This window comes from Eriocheir sinensis, chromosome 22 (assembly GCF_024679095.1).
Source record: "Eriocheir sinensis breed Jianghai 21 chromosome 22, ASM2467909v1, whole genome shotgun sequence".
Taxonomy (NCBI): Eukaryota; Metazoa; Arthropoda; class Malacostraca; order Decapoda; family Varunidae; genus Eriocheir; species Eriocheir sinensis.
Genome location: NC_066530.1, coordinates 8518887 through 8538926, shown reverse-complemented (window position 1 = coordinate 8538926; position 20040 = coordinate 8518887). Strand labels below are relative to the sequence as shown.

General features: G+C 43.9%; 1 protein-coding gene and 2 long non-coding RNA genes across 3 annotated transcripts in view; 2 read left to right on the top strand and 1 right to left on the bottom strand.

The window, feature by feature from the left end:
• The window catches only part of LOC127001996 (uncharacterized), a 93594-nt gene that overhangs the window by 45962 nt on the left and 27592 nt on the right, over positions 1 to 20040 (top strand). The gene's annotated exons all lie outside the window — the stretch shown is intronic.
• Positions 1 to 20040, bottom strand: part of LOC127001998 (uncharacterized) — a 94222-nt gene that overhangs the window by 48525 nt on the left and 25657 nt on the right. The gene's annotated exons all lie outside the window — the stretch shown is intronic.
• LOC127001994 (acyl-CoA:lysophosphatidylglycerol acyltransferase 1-like) overlaps positions 1 to 20040 on the top strand; it is a 52386-nt gene that overhangs the window by 13591 nt on the left and 18755 nt on the right. The window contains 3 exon segments of the mRNA XM_050867305.1: positions 9470 to 9481; positions 9483 to 9693; positions 19389 to 19583. Coding sequence (XP_050723262.1) covers positions 9470 to 9481; positions 9483 to 9693; positions 19389 to 19583 — 418 coding nt within the window.

Genomic DNA, 20040 nt, shown 5'->3' with positions numbered 1-20040 from the left:
GACCGCGCTAAAAAATCCTGCAGTACTTTTTGCAGTACTTAGAAAACCATCGAAAACATTTGCAGCATGGCATGCTCACAGAAATCTTTTAATTTAATTTTTATTTTTTTTTATTTACAGTGAATCGGATACAATCAGTCAATCGGTATCAGTCATCAGAATCAGTGATTCAGTCATTCTGACTTTTCAGTTATTGTTCAAAATTAATTACTAAATGAATAACTCAGAGTAAATCTGTTCGTCACTCAACCCAAGGCATGACTGCCTCTAACGATGATTGTACATGGCAGTGTACAACAGTACAAGCAAGCTCTAACATGATCGCTGCTCAATCTCATGTCCCGTACATTTTTTTCTTTGATGCATAACATAGACCATAGTACATACTGTACTGTCTATTTTTTCAACTTCTCTATTTTATCATTCTCTCTCTCTCTCTCTCTCTCTCTCTCTCTCTCTCTCTCTCTCTCTCTCTCTCTCTCTCTCTCTCTCTCTCTCTCTCTCTCTCTCTCTCTCTCTCTCTCTCTCTCTCTCTCTCTCTCTCTCTCTCTCTCTCTCTCTCTCTCTCTCTTCAATGTAGCCAAGATCAATACTGTTTGATTATAATAACAGGTAACTCAATTTACGCGAGTTTGGTTTACATGTTTTTTAAATAACGCGGGGTCCAAAGTCCAAATAAATGTTTAATTTACACGTTTTTTCACTTATACGCAATATTTTATGGAGTGGCCACTAGATGTCTCACGCAACTGGACTCACACAGCGCCGCGGCCACACAGCTGAGCTCAGTTCTTCCCGCGCGCCACTTGAACAACAATACAGTACCCACGCTGCCATGCTACTCAACAATAGGGGTGTGCAGGTACTGGTACCAGTACCGGTACTAACGGTACCAGCTATACGGTACGGTACCGGTACCAGACTGTTTGGTGCCGGTACCAATACTAGCCAGTTGCTCATGGTGTCCCTCATTTCTTCCTCACACGAGTGAGGCTGAGATTGAGTGCCTGAGTGGATATCTTGGTGATATGGATATTCTCTCTCTCTCTCTCTCTCTCTCTCTCTCTCTCTCTCTCTCTCTCTCTCTCTCTCTCTCTCTCTCTCTCTCTCTCTCTCTCTCTCTCTCTCTCTCTCCACTGAATGAATATTTATTTTTCGATAGAAACCTACCTCTTGTTTGATTTACATTGTTTTTGATTTACATGACCTCTTCAAGGACACAATACTCGCGTAAATTGAGAGTTACCTGTAATAATAATAATAATTTATCTTTATTATTATTATTATTATAATTATCTCGTTGAAATTTCCACATGGTTTCTTCGCTGAGGCCTGAGACGCCAGTGATTAGAGCTTTCCCACGGTCGGGGTCTCGCTATTACCAGTTGCAGTTGATGTGTTTCGTCTTAATGTGTTTGACAGTTTGAATAATGTTTCACTGTTCCCATCATGACATTTCTATATTAGTAATCTTTCGTTTTCGCTCAAACGCTGGAGAATTCCTCCCTTTCCTCCCCTCCTCCCCTTCCTCGTCACTCCCCATGTCCTGCAGCTGCTGCACCCTTCCTTCCTTCCTTCCTTCCTTCCCTACCCCACTTCCTCCTCTCTCACATGACGCTTATCTCCTCCCCCGTCCCTGTCCCCTCCTTCCTCCCCCAGAAAGTTACATTCCCTTCCCTCCCCCTCCTCCCCTTCCCATCCTCTACTCCCCGGCCTCTCCCCCCCTTCCTCCTCCCTTACCATCCTCTCTTCCTCCCCCAGTCCTCCTTTATTTTGTTTTTGTATCTCACAAGTTATTAGTTAGTCGATGGATAGCCAGGATAGGCATTGAACTATTTTTTTTATATTGACCAGTGACTACCGCTACCACAGTATAGCACACCGCGTACCGCACTGGGAAAGAAAGAAAATGGGACCACACTACAGCAACCGCACTACTCCAGAAAAATTACCGCACTACCGCAACCGCACTACTCCAGAAAAATTACTGCACTACTGCAACCGCACTACAGCAACCGCACTGCTCCAGAAAAATTACCGCACTACAGCAACTGCATTACCGCAACCGCACTACTCCAGAAAAATTACCGCACTACCGCAACCGCACTACAGCAACCGCATTACTCCAGAAAAATTACCGCATTACCGCAACCGCACTACTCCAGAAAAATTACCGCACTACCGCAACCGCACTACTCCAGAAAAATTACCGCACTACTGCAACCGCACTACTCCAGAAAAATTACCGCATTACCGCAACCGCACTACTCCAGAAAATTACCGCTTTTCTACACGCAACCGCTGGCAGCAACCGCACTACTCCAGAAAAATTACTGCACTACCGCAACCGCACTACAGCAACCGCATTACTCCAGAAAAATTACCGCATTACCGCAACCGCACTACTCCAGAAAAATTACCGCACTACCGCAACCGCACAACAGCAACCGCACTACTCCAGAAAAATTACCGCACTACCGCAACCGCACAACAGCAACCGCACTACTCCAGAAAAATTACCGCACTACCGCAAGACAACAGCAAACCGCACTACTCCAGAAAATTACTGACTACCAACCGCTGGCAGCAACCGCACTACTCCAGAAAAATTACTGCACTACCGCAACCGCACTACTGATTTTTCAGTACCAGGCCCACCTCTGTTTATTAACCCTCAGACGGCAGTGTTTGAAGAGCAGCTCCCCCAAAAATGAATCGTCTCTCTCTCTCTCTCTCTCTCTCTCTCTCTCTCTCTCTCTCTCTCTCTCTCTCTCTCTCTCTCTATATATGTAACTCAATTTACATGAGTTTGTTTTACGCGTTTTTGAAATAACGCGGGGTCCAAAATCCAAATAAATGTTTAATTTACACGTTTTTTCCACTTATACGCGATATTTTATGGAGTGTCCACCATATGTCTCACGCAACTGGACTCACACGGCGCAGTGGCCACACAGCTGAGCTCAGTTCTTCCCGCGCGCCACTTGAACAATAATACAGTACCCACGCTGCCACGCTACAATGATAGGGGAGGGCAGGTAACGGTACCAGTGCTGGTACTAATGGTACCAGCTATACGGTACGGTACCGGTACCAATACTAGCCAGGCGCTCATGTGCTGTCCCTCATTTCATTCTCAGATGAGTGAGGCTGAGACTGAGTGCCTGATTGAATATCTCGGTGAAATGGATATTCTCTCTCTCTCTCTCTCTCTCTCTCTCTCTCTCTCTCTCTCTCTCTCTCTCTCTCTCTCTCTCTCTCTCTCTCTCCACTGAATGTATAACGTGCACCTTTTTCACATAAAAAATGCCTGAAAGTTTAGCCCTGCGCATTATATTCTGAATGCACAAATTTTTAATGATTTTTTTTCTTCTTTGGAGTGTTTTTAAGGGTCTGTGTTTCGTCTTATCCAATAACAACTGCAAACTTACCTTTATTATTGTTAATGATCCTTCATAGTCCATAGCTGTCTTATAATATGTTACCATAGAATACAGGGCGATCAAATAACTACTATACAAAAATTAAATCGGTGGAGGATCGCCCATGCCCTGTTGTTATCCCGTTTTCCCGTCGGGCGCCATTTGTATGATCTTGATCTACGTCACAGTCATTGATGCAGCTGGCTTATGTCACAGCACAAACCCTTGACAAAGCATAGATGTATGACAAAGGAGCAGTACAAGCTACATAAAAGAATCATATTGGAAAAAAATATCCATGTGTTCATTATTAATTATTAATATTAGTGAGAATAATGGGGTAAATATGATATCAGAAACTGTACATCAGGTCTTGTATGAGGAGTTATTTCACACCTGACCGCCATTTGCATTGTTTACAAACCACACAACCACACCCATACAACAAACAGCTGCATGCCGCGTGTCACCAGAACCGCGTGAATTGTGTCTTGCCTAGTTGTCTCTTATAACCTACGAGTGACTTTGAGAATAACATGCTTATTATGATCTCAGAAGCTGTACATGATCAGTATGTACGAGGAGATATTTCTCGCAACACCAGCCCGGCCGCCATTTGCATTGTTTGAAAACCACACAACCACACCCATACAACAAACAGCTGCATGCCGCGTGTCACCAGAACCGTGTGAATTGTCTTGCCTAGTTGTCTGTCATAACCTACGAGTGATGGTGGGAATAATATGCTTATTATGATATAAGAAGCTGTGCATCATCAGTATGTTTACGGGGATGTATTTCTCTGCTTAACACCAACCCGGCCATGTTTTGTTGCTTTACTCAGGGCCTTGTCAATTCAAGCAGTAAAGATTACACAAAAATATATAAATTTCGGAAACTGTACATTGTTAATGTTCTTTAACCTGTACATATTTCTGAGCATTTTAAAACTTTTTTTTCAAAATTGTTGTCTTACAACACCAGCCCGGCCGCCATTTTTGTTGCTTTACTCGAGGACACTTGTCAATTCAAGCAGTAAAGATTACACCAAAAATATATAAATTTCGGGAAACTGTACATTGTTAATGTTCTTTAACCTGTACATATTTCTGAGCATTTTAAGAACTTTTTTTTTCAAAATTGTTGTCTTAAAGTTTGGGGTGCGCGTTATATGCTTTGCCTATAGGTTACTTGTCAATTCAAGTAAAGATTACAATTCAAAAATATATAAAATTTCGGAACTCAATATTGTTAAATTTTGTCCACATATTTCTGATATTTAAATAAACTTTTTTCAAATACACTTGAAGTTTGGGGTGCACACGTTATATGCCGCAAAATACGGTATTTATTTTTCGACAGAAATCTACCTCTTGTTTGATTTACATTGTTATTTTGCATTACGCGACCTCTTACGGACGCAATACTCGCGTAAATCAGAGAGTTACCTGTATATACATATATATATATATATATATATATATATATATATATATATATATATATATATATATGTATATATATATATATCTATATATATATATATATATATAGATATATATATATATATATATATATATATATATATATATATATATATATATATATATATATATATATATATATATCAGGGTATTTCGTTCGGACTTCGGCGCGATGCGCGAAACCGCGAACGGCGGGACTATAACCCTATGGGAAAATATGCATTTGGGAAGTCACCTCTGACACGTCATATAAAACATGTTTTTTCGTTCTTTTTATGACTGAAATGAGACAAGACCTTGTTAGACAACAATATGTAATCAACACTCACCCTGGGGTCAAAATTTAGTAGCACAGAAGACCCAAAAGTAGCCCAATTTGCGATAAGTAGCCCAATCTGGCAACACTGCAGTGTGGCGGCGCGTGAATTTTTTTTTTTTAAGGATAATGTTGCTATGAGAAAATCTCGACCAATAGCAGTCGTCCCTGAGTGAGCTGCTGGCCAATAAGGAAGCCCTTGACGTCACAGTCTAACCGTAGGCATCGCACTCAGGAGCAACCTAACGTCCATTGCCCCCGCCTCCCTCCTCTCCCTTCCCCCTCCTCTCTGCCTCCCTCCCTCCCTCCTCTCTGCTTCCTCCTCTCTCTCCCCCCCCTCCTCTGCCTCCTCCTCTCCCTCTCTGCCTCCTCCTCTCCCTTCCCCCCCTCTCTCCTCCCTCAGGAAAAGGACGTCACAGTCTACACCTCTCTCCCACTCAGATAACCTGGTCCATCTCCCTGCCTCCTCCCTGGCCAATAGGAAAAGCCCGTCACAGTTAACCAGCAGAAGCGTCCTCGGCAGCAACCTAACATCCGCCCCCGCCTCCTCTCTTCCCCTCACTCTCTACTCCCTCATCCACCTCTTCCTTCCTCCCTCACCCTCTCCCCCCCTCTCTCTGCCTCCTCCCTCCTCTCTTGCCCCTCCCTCTCCTTCCCCCCTCCTCTGCCTCCCTCCTCCCCTCTCTGCCTACCTCCTCCTCTCCTTCCCCTCCTCTGCCTCCTCCTCCCTCCTCTCCTTCCTCCTCTCTCTTCCTCCCCTCTCTGCCCCCCCTCTCCTCTGCCTCCTCCCTCCCCTCCTCTCTCCTCCCCTCCCCCTCTCTCTGCCTTCCCCTCCCTCCTCTCTGCCTCCTCCCTCCCTCTCCCTCCTCCCTCCTCCTCTCTGCCTCCTCCCTCCCTCCTCTCCCCTCCCTCCTCCCCTCTCTCTGCCTTCCCTCCCTCCTCTCTCCCTTCCCCCTCTCTCCCCTCTCCCTCCTTCCCCCTCCTTCCCCCTCCTCTCCTCCCCTCCCTCCCTCCCCTCTCTGCCTTCTGCCTCCTTCCCTCCCTCCTCTGCCTTCCTCCCTCTCTCTCCCTCCCTCTCTGCTCCCCTCCTCCCTCCTCTCTGCCTCCTCCCCTCTCCACCTCCCCTCCCTCTCTGCCCCCCTCCTCTCCCTCCCTCTCTCTGCCTCTCCCTCCCTCCTCTCCTCTCTCTGCCTTCCTCCCTCTCTCCCTTCCCCCCTTCCCTCCTCCTCCTTCTTCACCTCCTCCCTTCCTTCTGCCTTCCTCCTTCCTCCTCCTCCTTCCTGCTCCTCCCTCCCTCCCTTCCTCTGCCTCCTCCCCCTCTCTCTGCCTTCCTCCTCCTTCCTCCTCCCCTCCTCTGCCTCCTCCCTCCCTCTCCCTCTCTGCCTTCCTCCTCCTCTCCTTCCTCCTCTGCCTCCTCCTCCTCCTGCCTCCCTCCTCCTCCTCTGCCTCCTCCTCTCCTTCCCCGTCTCTGCCTCCTCCCCTCCCCCCTCCTCTCTGCCTTCCTCCCTCCCTCCTCTCCTGCCTTCCTCCCTCCCTCTCTCCCCTTCCCCCTCCTCTGCCCTCCCCTCCCCTCCTCTTACCTCCCTCCCTCCCACCTCTCTGCCATCCTCCCTCCCTCTCTCCCCACCCCCCCCTCATCTCTCCCTCCTCCCCTCCCTCTCTGCCCCTTCCCTCCCTCTCTCCCTTCCCCCCTCCTCCCTCTCTACAACACTCCTCCTCTCCTTCCCCTCCTCTCTGCCTCCCCTCCCTCCTCTCACCTTCCTGTTTAGCGTCAATGCATCTGCGTATACATGGCTGAAGGGGCTATGTATAAGGGGGGTCAATTAGTTGACATGAATACAAGGAAACCACGATGGGTGAGACTATGAACGGCAGGAGGTGACTGTATATATATATATATATATATATATATATATATATACATATATATATATATATATATATATATATATATATATATATATATATGTATATATACAGTAATCCCTTGTTTATCGCTGGGGTTAGGTTCCAGAACCCCCTCGATGGCGAAAATCATAAGTAGCCTTATGTTTATTTTATTATTTATATAATTTAGATATTATATTTTATATATATTACTTGTATAAGCACACATATCTCTGTGAATCTCGCCTCAGCCCATGTGAACAAGGTCACCTAACCACTAGTTTCTCAAGAGAATCAAAGTTGGCTTCCATTTCACGGAAGCTTCGTCAAATTCTAGTCTGAAACTCAGTCACCAACATGTCCGTTACTCGTGTGGTCGATAAGTTGTGGTCACAAGAAGAAAAAGAGCGTATCAGCTGTTCGGTTCAGTAGCTCTCCATGTGTTTATTTCAGTACTGCAAAGAATTCCACGAAACTAGATAAGCTTGGAGTAATCATTTTGAGCAAATTTGGGACTTAAGTCCTGTTCAAGTGTAGTCATTGCCTCATCCTGTCTGGGTCTTCACTGCCAACCTCTCGAGCATTTAACGGTAGCATTGTAACAAGCTGTAACTTTGTCTCGAGCTAACCATTGACGAACCAAAAATGATATGGTTGCTGAGCCAATCAGCCTCAGGATACAGAACACAGTGCTCTGGTTGGTGCCTCCCATCCATCAATAATAGTGTGCGTGTACGATCTGCGTGGACAAACTAGCTCAAGCGGAAGACGCGTATCTGTGTTTTACATACTTGCGAGTCTTTGTCTACTCATCTGCTGTACACTACTTATTCTATTTCAATTTAATATTCTTTTAATATGTTCTTAATATTTTTATATTGTTTACATTTTTTTAGGCTACAAAATGCTTCTTTTATGCAAAATAAGTAAAATAATAAATATATTAAAATACCTTTATACTGCAAAATCCCGCGATATAGCTTAAAAATCCAGCGATACTTAAAACTAAATATTTACAATTTAAAAATCCAGCGATGATACAAGCGAGACCACGATAAGTGAACTGTGATATGTATGGTGATTACTGTGTGTATATATATAGGTATATATATATATATATATATATATATATATATATATATATATATATATATATATATATATATATATATATATATATATATATATATATATATATATATATATATATATATATATATATATATATATATATATATATATATATATATATATATATATATATATATATATATATATATATATATATATATATATAGTGTGTATATATATATATATATATATATATATATATATATAAATATATATATATATATATATATATATATATATATACAATATATATATATATATATACAATATATATATATATATATATATATATATATATATATATATATATATATATATATATATATATATATTTATATATATATATATAAAATCTATATAAATATATATATATATATATATATATATTATTATTATATATATATATATATATATATATATATATATATATATATATATATATATATATATATATATATATATATATATATATATATATATATATATATATATATATATATATATATATATATATATATCTATATATATATATATATATATATATCTATATTTATATATATATATTATATATATATATTTATATATATATATATATAATATATATATATATATATATATATATATATATATATATATATATATATATATATATATATATATATATAGTCACTACCACCACCTTTAGACCATAGTAAGACAAATATATTACACTTCAAGATAATAAATGTTTTAGCTCTGTGATATATATATATATAGATTCTACCAAGCAGTCTGAAAGTGTTGTTATATTTCTACCATACAAAACTTGACTGACTGAATTTTGGACCGTCTATATATAGTTTTACCACTGTCTAAGGGTTAAGTGTATTCATGGCAGGCAGATGAAATATTGTTAAGATAATGAATCGATGGATAATGGGCATCTTCAAGTTCTGTGTTCTACTTGCAAAGTTTTAAAAGGATACACAAGAATATTGGAGGCCACAAAAGGTCAGGATGCCACATACATACGGCAGCTCCTCAAGATGGGTTGCTCACATGATTCCCTTCCTGTCCATAAATGCATCTAATCTCCACATAAAGGTTTCAGTTGTTTTTGCCTCAGCTACACATCTACTCTGTATCGCTCATCCACTACAATGTGAACCTGTTTCTTTTCTGAACATGAATTTACCCCTTATACCCATTACTGCGTGTTCTCTTATTGATGGTCTTTCTTTCATCCCCAGATTGTACATGTGGTGCGTATGTGGTGAGGATACTCTTCTGCTCCTTCAACAACTTGTACTGCATCCCAGTCCACTTCTGTTGGCTGTTCATGCTGCAGCCGGTCAAGTGGCTGGCGCCCTCCCTCTACTGGCAGATTGAAGGTGTCATGTTCCGGTGGCTGCTGTCCATGGTGGCTCTGTGGTCCTACAGCAACGGCTACAATGTGGTGGAGCAGGGTGATGACGTAAGTAGTGGCTCACCGAAAGGCCCTGCTCAGACTCACACTGGTCACTCGAGGGGGTGGCAGAGTATCAAGACACCTCTCCACCTGAAATTGACCTCTCTTCTGACCTCTTGTTCTGTTTTTGTGTGTCATAGCATCATGTAGCTGGCTTTTTTGTTGCTTTTTTGTATTTTGCCCTCAAGCTGCCTTCCTTGCTGTAAAAGAAAAAAAAAAAAAGGAAGAAATGAGTGGAGAATAATTACCATGTAGACATCTTGAACTGTAAGGAACAAGGTGGAGGAGGAGTGGAGGATTACTGTGTGGGTGTCTGAACTGAAGGGAGCAAGGTGGAGGAGGAGTGGAGGATTACTGTGTGGGTGTCTGAACTGAAGGGAGCAAGGTGGAGGAGGAGTGGAGGATTACTGTGTGGGTGTCTGAACTGAAGGGAGCAAGGTGGAGGAGGAGTGGAGGATTACTGTGTGGGTGTCTGAACTGAAGGGAGTAAGGTGGAGGAGGAGTGGAGGATTACTGTGTAGGTGTCTGAACTGAAGGAAGCAAAGTGGAGGAGTGGAGGATTACTGTGTGGGTGTCTGAACTGAAGGAAGCAAAGTGGAGGAGTGGAGGATTACTGTGTGGGTGTCTGAACTGAAGGAAGCAAAGTGGAGGAGTGGAGGATTACTGTGTGGGTGTCTGAACTGAAGGGAGCAAGGTGGAGGAGGAGTGGAGGATTACTGTGTGGGTGTCTGAACTGAAGGAAGCAAAGTGGAGGAGTGGAGGATTACTGTGTGGGTGTCTGAACTGAAGGAAGCAAAGTGGAGGAGTGGAGGATTACTGTGTGGGTGTCTGAACTGAAGGGAGCAAGGTGGAGGAGGAGTGGAGGATTACTGTGTGGGTGTCTGAAGTGTAAGGAGCAAGGTGGAGGAGGAGTGGAGGATTACTGTGTGGGTGTCTGAACTGAAGGGAGCAAGGTGGAGGAGGAGTGGAGGATTACTGTGTGGGTGTCTGAAGTGTAAGGAGCAAGGTGGAGGAGGAGTGGAGGATTACTGTGTGGGTGTCTGAACTGAAGGGAGCAAGGTGGAGGAGGAGTGGAGGATTACTGTGTGGGTATCTGAAGTGTAAGGAGCAAGGTGGAGGAGGAGTGGAGGATTACTGTGTGGGTGTCTGAACTGAAGGAAGCAAAGTGGAGGAGTGGAGGATTACTGTGTGGGTGTCTGAACTGAAGGAAGCAAAGTGGAGGAGTGGAGGATTACTGTGTGGGTGTCTGAACTGAAGGAAGCAAAGTGGAGGAGTGGAGGATTACTGTGTGGGTGTCTGAACTGAAGGGAGCAAGGTGGAGGAGGAGTGGAGGATTACTGTGTGGGTGTCTGAACTGAAGGGAGCAAGGTGGAGGAGGAGTGGAGGATTACTGTGTGGGTGTCTGAACTGAAGGGAGCAAGGTGGAGGAGGAGTGGAGGATTACTGTGTGGGTGTCTGAACTGAAGGGAGCAAGGTGGAGGAGGAGTGGAGGATTACTGTGTGAACGTCTTGAGCTGAATCACTGTCCCTTGTTAACCCGGTAGCAGTGACGGGCCAAATTTGTGGCTTTACTGTGTAGCAGCGACGGGCCAAATTTGTGCCATGATATAAACCCCCCAAAATAGATGATACATAATCTGATCACAAATGCTTTGGTATATATTATGAAATGGTTTGTGTGAGGGGTGATTTTTTCTCATTTTTCTCGCTTAGAGGGACCATTAAGAAACATTATCCCCGCTCTGTAACGTTTTTGTGTGGTTTGACCGTAAGAGGTGACACTTGGGCGGTGGAAGACCCTGAGTCTGTGGTGGATTGGTCATTTTCCCCTTCTGAGGGCAGGACTACTGGTGACATAGGCGACGGATTTACCATCCCCTGTATGCGTCGTCCTTGATACACGATCGCGTTGCTTTCAGTGTTTATGGTTATGTGCAGGTCTTTCATGGCGTTTATTCCTAAGATCCCATCTACAGGTAAAGCAAACCTGCTAGATATATAAAAGAAATCTCGAAAGGGACATACCTTTTCATGTAGGCTGACTGTTAGTGTTACTCGCCCTAGGATTACCAACGTGGTGCCTGTCACGCCTACCACATTCAGGTTGTTCTCTTGTAGCGGCCAATTTCCCCCTCTCGCCTGTCGTGTCAGTGACCTGTAAGCGGAGTCTGAGATTACGTTGACTGTCACACCTGTGTCTACCGCTAAGGTGAGTGAAGTTTTGTCCACCTTGCAAGGGAGGGCAATTATGCTTGTCCGTCCCAAGGTGGCAATGACTGAGTCAAGTTGCTCCCAATCATTATCGTCCTTATGGGATACTTGGATGTATGCCTTGTGGCTGTCACGGAGTCATGCCTTTTTATTTTGAGAAGTGGAAGGGTTTGTTTTACTGTCTGCCTGGGATTTGTTCTTCTGTTCCTCCCTGGCCTTTTGTATTGAATAACAACTGTCTGTATCATGAAAACAATTCCCGTGGACATGGCAAAAGGCAGTCTTCCGCTGATGGTTTGGCCTAGGGGTCCTGTGAGATGAGTGATGGCTGCCTCTGTATCCCCCTGATTTCCTATCAGATCTCTGTGTAGAGTGTGCTGAGTCCCTACGTTTCGAGTAGCATGTACTCTCGGAATGTCCCGACTGTTTGCAAAACCTACAGGTGAGAGATGCCTTACTTTGTGCCTGCATCGCGGCGGCTGCTGCTAGTGGCTGATTGTGAGTGTGTTCTTGAACCTTGACTTCTAACTCTGAGACGAAGTCAACCAACTTCCTGCCTGGTTTGAAGGTCAAGGAAAGGGCAGAACGGCGGTTCTTTTCTGAAATATGAAATAAATAAAAAAACAACTCAAGAAGGTCTTCACCTGTTGTTTTTGCATACTGCCCCCTGGGAGCCATTGCGCATCCTCTAGACTTTTGACACAGTCAACTGCCAGCTGATTTGCCTTAGTCATGGCATCCCAAATCGGCTTTGTTGAGGAATTCTTTTGGAGGGAGTCTACCGTGTGGGCCATCTGTCTAACGATGCTTGGTTTACTACCCCCCCAAAAAATCTTAATAAAATTCTTCTTAAAGATCTCGTAGTTTTTTTTTTTTTTTTTACAACAAAGGAGACAGCTCAAGGGCAAAAAAAAAAAAACAATAATAAAAAAAGCCCGCTACTGCTGCTCCTAAAGTAAAGCAAAGAGGTGGCTGAAAGGAGATCAAATACAGGTAGAGAGGTGTCCCGATACTCTCCTCTTGAAAGAGTTCAAGTCGTAGGCAGGAGGAAATACAGATGAAGGAAGGCTGTTCCAGCGTTTACCAGTGTAAGGAATGAAAGAATGAAGATGCTGGTTAACTTTTGCATAAGGGGTTTGGACAGTATAGGGATGAGCATGAGTAGAAACTTGAGTGCAGCGGGACCGCAGAATGGGGGGAGGCATGCAGTTAGCAAGTTCAGAAGAGCAGTCAGCGTGAAAATATCGATAGAAGCTAGAAAGAGAGGCAACATGGCGATGGAATTTAAGAGGTAGAAGACTATCAGTAAGAGGAGGAGAGCTGATGAGACAAAAAGCCTTAGACTCCACTCTTTCCAGATGAGCTGTGTGAGTGGGCCCCCTCACACGTGAGATGCATACTCCATACAAGGGCGGACAAGGCCCTGTATATGGACAGCAACTGTGCAGGGGAGAAGAACTGGCGGAGACGGTACAGAACGCCCAGCCTCGAGGAAGCTGATTTAGTAAGAGATGAGATATGAAGTTTCCAGTTGAGATTTTGAGTTAAGGATAGACCGAGGATGTTTAGTGTTGAGGAAGGTAATAGCTGGGTGTTGTCAAAGAATAGGGGATAGTTGTTTGGAAGATTGTGTCGAGTGGATAGGTGGAGAAACTGTGTTTTTGAGGCGTTGAAGGACACCAGGTTCTTCTTGCCCCAATCGGAAATAATAGTAAGGTCTGAGGCTAAGCGTTCTGCAGCCTCCAGCCTTGAGTCGTTAAGTTCCTGAAGGGTGGGTCTTCTATTAAAAGAAGTTGAGTAATGCAGAGTGGAATCATCAGCGTAGGAATGGATAGGACAGTTCGTTTTGGAAAGAAGATCATCAATGAACAACAGAAAAGAGGGGAGATAGGAACCCCTGTGGGACACCACTGTTAATAGATTTAATGGAAGAACAGTGACCGTCTACCATGGCAGAAATAGAACGGTCAGAAAGGAAACTGGAGATAAAGGTACAGAGAGAAGGATAGAAACCGTAGGAGGGTAGTTTAGAAAGCAAAGATTTGTGCCAGACCCTATCAAAAGCTTTTGATATGTCCAGCGCAATAGAAAAAGTTTCACCGAAACGGCTAAGAGAGGATGACCAAGAGTCAGTTAAGAAGGCTAGGAGATCACCAGTAGAACGCCCCATACTGGCGATCAGATAGAAGGTCAGAAGTGGAAAGGTGCTTTTGAATCTTCCGGTTAAGGATTGATTCAAAAGCTTTAGATAGACAAGAAAGTAAAGCTATAGGACGGTAGTTTGAGGGATTGGAGCGGTCACCCTTCTTAGGCACAGGCTGTATGAAGGCATACTTCCAGCAAGAAGGAAAGGTAGATGTTGACAGGCAGAGGCGAAAGAGTTTGACCAGGCAGGGTGACAGCACGGAGGCACAGTTTTTAAGGACAATAGGAGGCACTCCATCAGGTCCATAAGCCTTCTGAGGATTGAGGCCAGAGAGGGCATAGAAAACATCATTTTGAAGAATCTTTATAACAGGCATAAAGGAGTCAGAGGGGGGATGAGTAGGAGGAATATGCCCAGAATCGTCCAGAGTGGAGTTTTTAGAAAAAGTTTGAGAGAAGAGTTCAGCCTCCAATGTCCCCCGATGCGAACGCTGAGGACTGCATCAAATTCAGTGCCCGAGAGCCTGGTAGTAACCGGGACCGAATGAACGCAATTTTGTCATGATCTTCCGTAATGGAGGAATTTACGATGGCAGACTCACATAGATCTAGGAACTGTCTCGCCGAATAGTCTGACTCACTGCCAGCAAACTGTCTGATACTGGTGTGAGTTGGAATGACCCGAATCGGTGGTGCTGGTGGTTGTGGTGCCAAGTTAGAGTTGCCCCCGGCAGGAGGAGGTGGAGGAGGTCCTACAGGATGCTCGGTAGACATGTTCGAGATTGGTTGAGTGGGGTGTAAGTATCTTGACATACTCTGTGGTGAATGATCCCTGCGTTCTGGAATTGATGAGTAATGAGTGCCAGAACGTAACACTAGATTATTAAAATCATCGGTGGTTGTATCGTGTTCTGCTTCCTCTTCTCCTGAGGATTGTGTTAACTGCTTAAAGGTGTCGCCGATCTTAGCGAGTGTCTTTTTGTTCATAACTGGACTAAACTCTGCATTAATATTATATTATGGTTTATTAGCTGTAAATAAATACGGAACGTGTCTGAATTAATATTTGCACAGTACCCCTAAAAACAAGAGGAGATGGTTAGCGCGTAGTCTGTTAGACGTAATAGAATATTAAAGGTAGTACTTTTAGATGGTTTAGAAAGGAATAAGTGAGTTTGCCTTGAAAGGGCGGTTTTCTTCCGAGCGGCGAAAAGAAAATGAAGTGTAGGTTAAACTAAAGGAAGTTGAATTGCAAAGACCGACACAACTGTAATTTATACAATAAACCGGAGAAATGATCAATATTGTACGTGTACGATTGTTAATTCGTGCATTTATGTATGACTAACAGTGTGAGATACACAGAATTATCAGAGTCGTGCGTTCTTATTGTATGAAATCGCAGTTAGCTTAATCAGCACTTATGAAAAAATAGTATAAAGGAACAATACCGGGACTATTAGATGATATTGCCGTACTGGCGATGAAGCAGGTCGTCGGCCTCAAGGTTACCAGGATCCCGGAGTCGTGTAGGATCCCCTGGATGGCGGCTGGAGTGTGTTGGTTGGGCGACGGCCGGTTGTGGTACTGAGGGCGGACTCTGTGAGACGGGAGGCGTCGCTGATGTGCTGAGCGGGCGGCTCCCGGAACACCTTGCCAGACATAGGACGGCTGCGGTGTTCTTCGTATTTTGAGTGTTATGGAGCAGCGTGTGTAGATTTGGCGGCCTGGGTATGTAACCTCTTGTGTAGGCGCCTGAGGTGGTAATTGCTTGTAGTCACCGGGGGATGTCCGAGTTCGGACTGGTTGATTGTTTGCCAAAAGAGGTTTGGGCGATGCTCCCAGCAGTGGCAGTGTTGCCGCTGTGTGTTGGCCGGCGTGGCTGCTGTGGGCAGGCGGCCCGTGGACGTGACCCCTTCTGCTGTGTAGCAGGTGGCTTGTAGTGAGCTTGTAGCCCGACGGCTGCTGGTGACTTGTAGTGGCTTGTTGGCCTGTACAGAGCTTGTAGCTGTGCCCGGTGAGGTGCTGCTTGTGACTCCTTCCTTGTAACGCCTGTCCCCTGTTCGGTGAATTCTTGTGGCTAGTAGCGCAGTAGAACAGATGAGGTAGCGACGGCTGGGCACGTTGGGCACCGCTGATCACCAATAATGTAACAGCTGCTGGTCTTGGTTGTGTGTAGCTCAGACAGGGTCTTTAGGGGACGAACAAGGCGTGAAGGAAAACACTCCGCTGCTTTAGGTGAATATATTCTTAACCTAAGTACAGGGGCGTTGGAGAGAGCCGAGACTGTAGGTCTGAGTGAGTCGGGCTCTCGGGAAGGAGTGAAGATGAGAGACTTGGAAAATAATGAAGTTACAACTGGTCACGTACGTCAAGGTGACCTCTAAGTTGACGAAATGCTTGTTACACATACCGAAACGCTCGTACGATAAACACTGATAGATGACATTCCTACAAATGGTGGCGTGATCTGTCTGCCGTGGGTTTTTTCCATTGATACCTGCATTCCTAATTCGTGGTGACATTTAATAATAATAATACACTGATATATACTATAACACAATGTTAAGTAGCTTCATCTGCTCACCTTTTTCCTATAGATTTATGTTTGGGTCTCATGAGTCAGTAAATACGCATAGTTCCTCCTCTCTCCCGTCTTTTGTTTTATTTCATGCGTTCCGTCTAGCATTGTTGTTCCATTAATTTGAACAAGAGATAATGGAAAAATATTCATTCTGTTAAGTTGAGTCCACTGAGATTTAACAAGATGGAGTTTACTGTACAAGAAACTATACCTAGTCTGTTCACTTAAGTCCGACCTGAGCTGACAACATAAACCTAAGCGTGTTTGCAAGCTGAGTGCTGATTGGCTACTGCTATGGCTTCCAAGTTTTCTTTAACCTCTGTTTGTGTTTATCTCACGCAGCACTTTCTGCTAATCTGCACTGTGCTTATGAACACGCTTAGGTTTATGTTGTCAGCTTGGGTCAGACATAAGTAAACAGACTATAGTCAGCTTACACTTAACAGCTCCTGAGATCAAATTATTTAACACCAGCCCTTCCCATGCATGAATACATATAACTTACATTTGAAACTTCCACTTGTGTTATCACCAACTACTGAGCTATTGGCTTATATACATACTTACTTTTAAGTGATTCAGACTTACATTGAAGTTGAAGAGTTGACAGAATAGCATGCTTATTTTCTGCTAGTAATACAGTCATCCCCCGCCGTTCGCGGGTATTTCGTTCCCGGACTTCGGCGCGATGCGTGAAACCGCGAACGGCGGGACTATAACCCTATGGGAAAATATGCATTTGGGGAAGTCACCTCTGATATGTCATATAAAACATGTTTTTTTCGTTCCCAAAAGTAGCCCAATTTGCGATAAGTAGCCCAATCTGGCAACACTGCGTGTGGCGGCGCGTGAATTTTTTTTTTTTTAGGATAATGTTGCTATGAGAAAATCTCGACCAATAGCAGTCGTCCCTGAGTGAGCTGCTGGCCAATAGGAAAGCATGACGTCACAGTCTAACCGTGACGTCACTCAGGAGCAACCTAAGGCGGTGTCACACTAGCACTTTTTCCGTCAACTTTTTCCGTCGTTTTTCTGAAAATCGTCGATATCTTGGCTGCGGCCTGTCACACACAAACGGTGTTTCATCTGAAACTTTCCGTCGGCACAGACCAAGGAATGTAAACAAACATGGAGTCCACGCTGCGGCAAAGATACGCTGCTCTGAACCTAATACTGTGTATTGTGAGACTTAGACGAGCTAAACAAGCCAAAAAACGTGCATAGATGAGCTCATGGTTGGCTTGTCGGGAAAGAGAAAGTGTGTACCACAGGCTGTTAAAAGAGCTGAGTTTAGAGGATCATGAGACTCTGAAGAATTGGATCAGGTTGGACAAGAGCCAGTACCACAGACTTCTGGAGTTAGTGACACCTCTTATTGCCAGAAGTGACACCAGGATGAGGAAGGCTGTCACTGCAGGAGAGCGTTTGAGACAGGTTGAAGCCACGCGGAAAGTCTCGGTCTTGGTCTTGGAAATGTAAACAAAGGCGGAAATTTGCAGGCGGAAACGATCCTGATCGTCTGACAAATTCATGCGATAAGTTCATGCGGAATGATGAAAAATCGACGGAAATCGCATTAATCGACGGAAAAAGTGCTAGTGTGACACCGCCTTTAACGTCCATTGCCCCGCCTCCCTCCTCTCTCCCTTCCCCCCTCCTCTCTGCCTCCCTCCCTCCCTCTTCTCTGCCTTCCTCCCTCCTCTCTCCCCCCTCCTCTCTGCCTCCCTCCTCCTCTCTGCCTTCCTATTTAGCGTCAATGCATCCGCGTATCCAGATCCACAAACTGGGGCCGCCAGATAAGCGGGGGTCACAATTAGTTGACCGCGAATACGCGAAACCGCGATGGGTGAGACCGCGAACGGCGGGGGGTGACTGTATCCTAATCTGCTATTGATCTTATTCATCAGTAGAGGCAAGACTGTCTTCACACATATTTTGGAGCATAGCAATAGCATCATAACAAACCTTACTGCTCTGATCCTTAAATCCAAACTCTGCTTTCTCAGACTGATCACTTCCTTGAGTTTGACAAAGCTGTAGCCCCAAGCAAGTTGACGTGGGTATGGGACATGGCTGAGCAAAACTATAATGATATGTAAACAATCCAACAGGAAGTCTATAATAACCAGTTTACAAAGCAGATATTAGGATGTTAGTGTCAGTGTCATGCCCCGTGAGTTAATTTTTCTATTTCCTGTATTTTCCAACACGACCTCTGTGTGTATTGAAACACACGAGAAATTAATCAAGACCAGGAGAGGGTATTCGCCAGTTGCCTGGGATTGAACCTGCGACCAGCGTGACGAAAGAGCCACTCCCTACCGAGTCGGCCAAAGAGGTACCCCCCTGGCTAAGTGGGTTATGGGAGGCTCGTTCATCAGGCCGTCGCTGCACTACATCAGTACTTCTATTTTTGTAACACCATTTGTTTTTACTGTAAAGGAGGCACCTCAGGGGCAAAAATAAATAAAAAACAGCCTGCTAATCACTTCTATAAAGAAAGTAGAAGTTAGTGGCCAAAAGAGAGGTCAGTTTAAGATGGGGAGGTACCATGATACTCCCCTCTTAAATGAAGTCAAGTTGTGTGTTGGAGAAAATACATATGAAGGAAGGCTGTTGCAGAGTTTACCAGTGAAAGTGATGAAAGAATGAAGATGCTGGTTAACTTTTGCATACGGGATTTGGACAGTATATGCATGAGCTAATGTGATATTTGCTGTTGACAGGATAACTGCTCATATAATTTTCCTTCATTTCATAGATTTGGGACCTAAAGAATGAACGGACGCTGGTGTTGTTCAACCATCAGTCCACGGCAGATGTCCCGCTCATCATGGCAGCCTTCAACTCCCGCACCCAGCTCTTCAACAACATCATGTGGATAATGGACCACATATTCAAGTACACAAACTTTGGCCTGGTATCATGGACTCATGGAGATTTCTTCATTCAGGGGGTGAGTTACGTGTCTTGTCTTGTAGGGTGTGTCTGTACATTCTGTAATTACCTACTACCTATACACTCATGGAAAGTCAATCTCATATAAAATTCAAGCCCCCAAGGCAGTGATTTGTTTTGTTATGCTTTTGATGCTCATGTTTTATCAGTTGTTTTTGTAGTCATTTTTACTTAATTGATTTATATTTGTTTGTTTGTTGTGTACACTAAGATATTTATTAGCCTACTCTGTTCCTCCATTTCTGTAATCATCTTAATTTTTTTGTCCTCTTTCTTTTTCTCTCGCAAAGCTTTCAGTTTCTGTTTCATGGCATTTCAGGTGTTTGTGGGATGCTGAATAGGCAGCTTATAGTGTCCGCACTCCTCCCTCTCAACCTGCTTCACCACTTATAATAATAACTGATAATAATTTACCCAACAAATGAATTTACCCCCCTGGAAAAGCAGTACGTAGC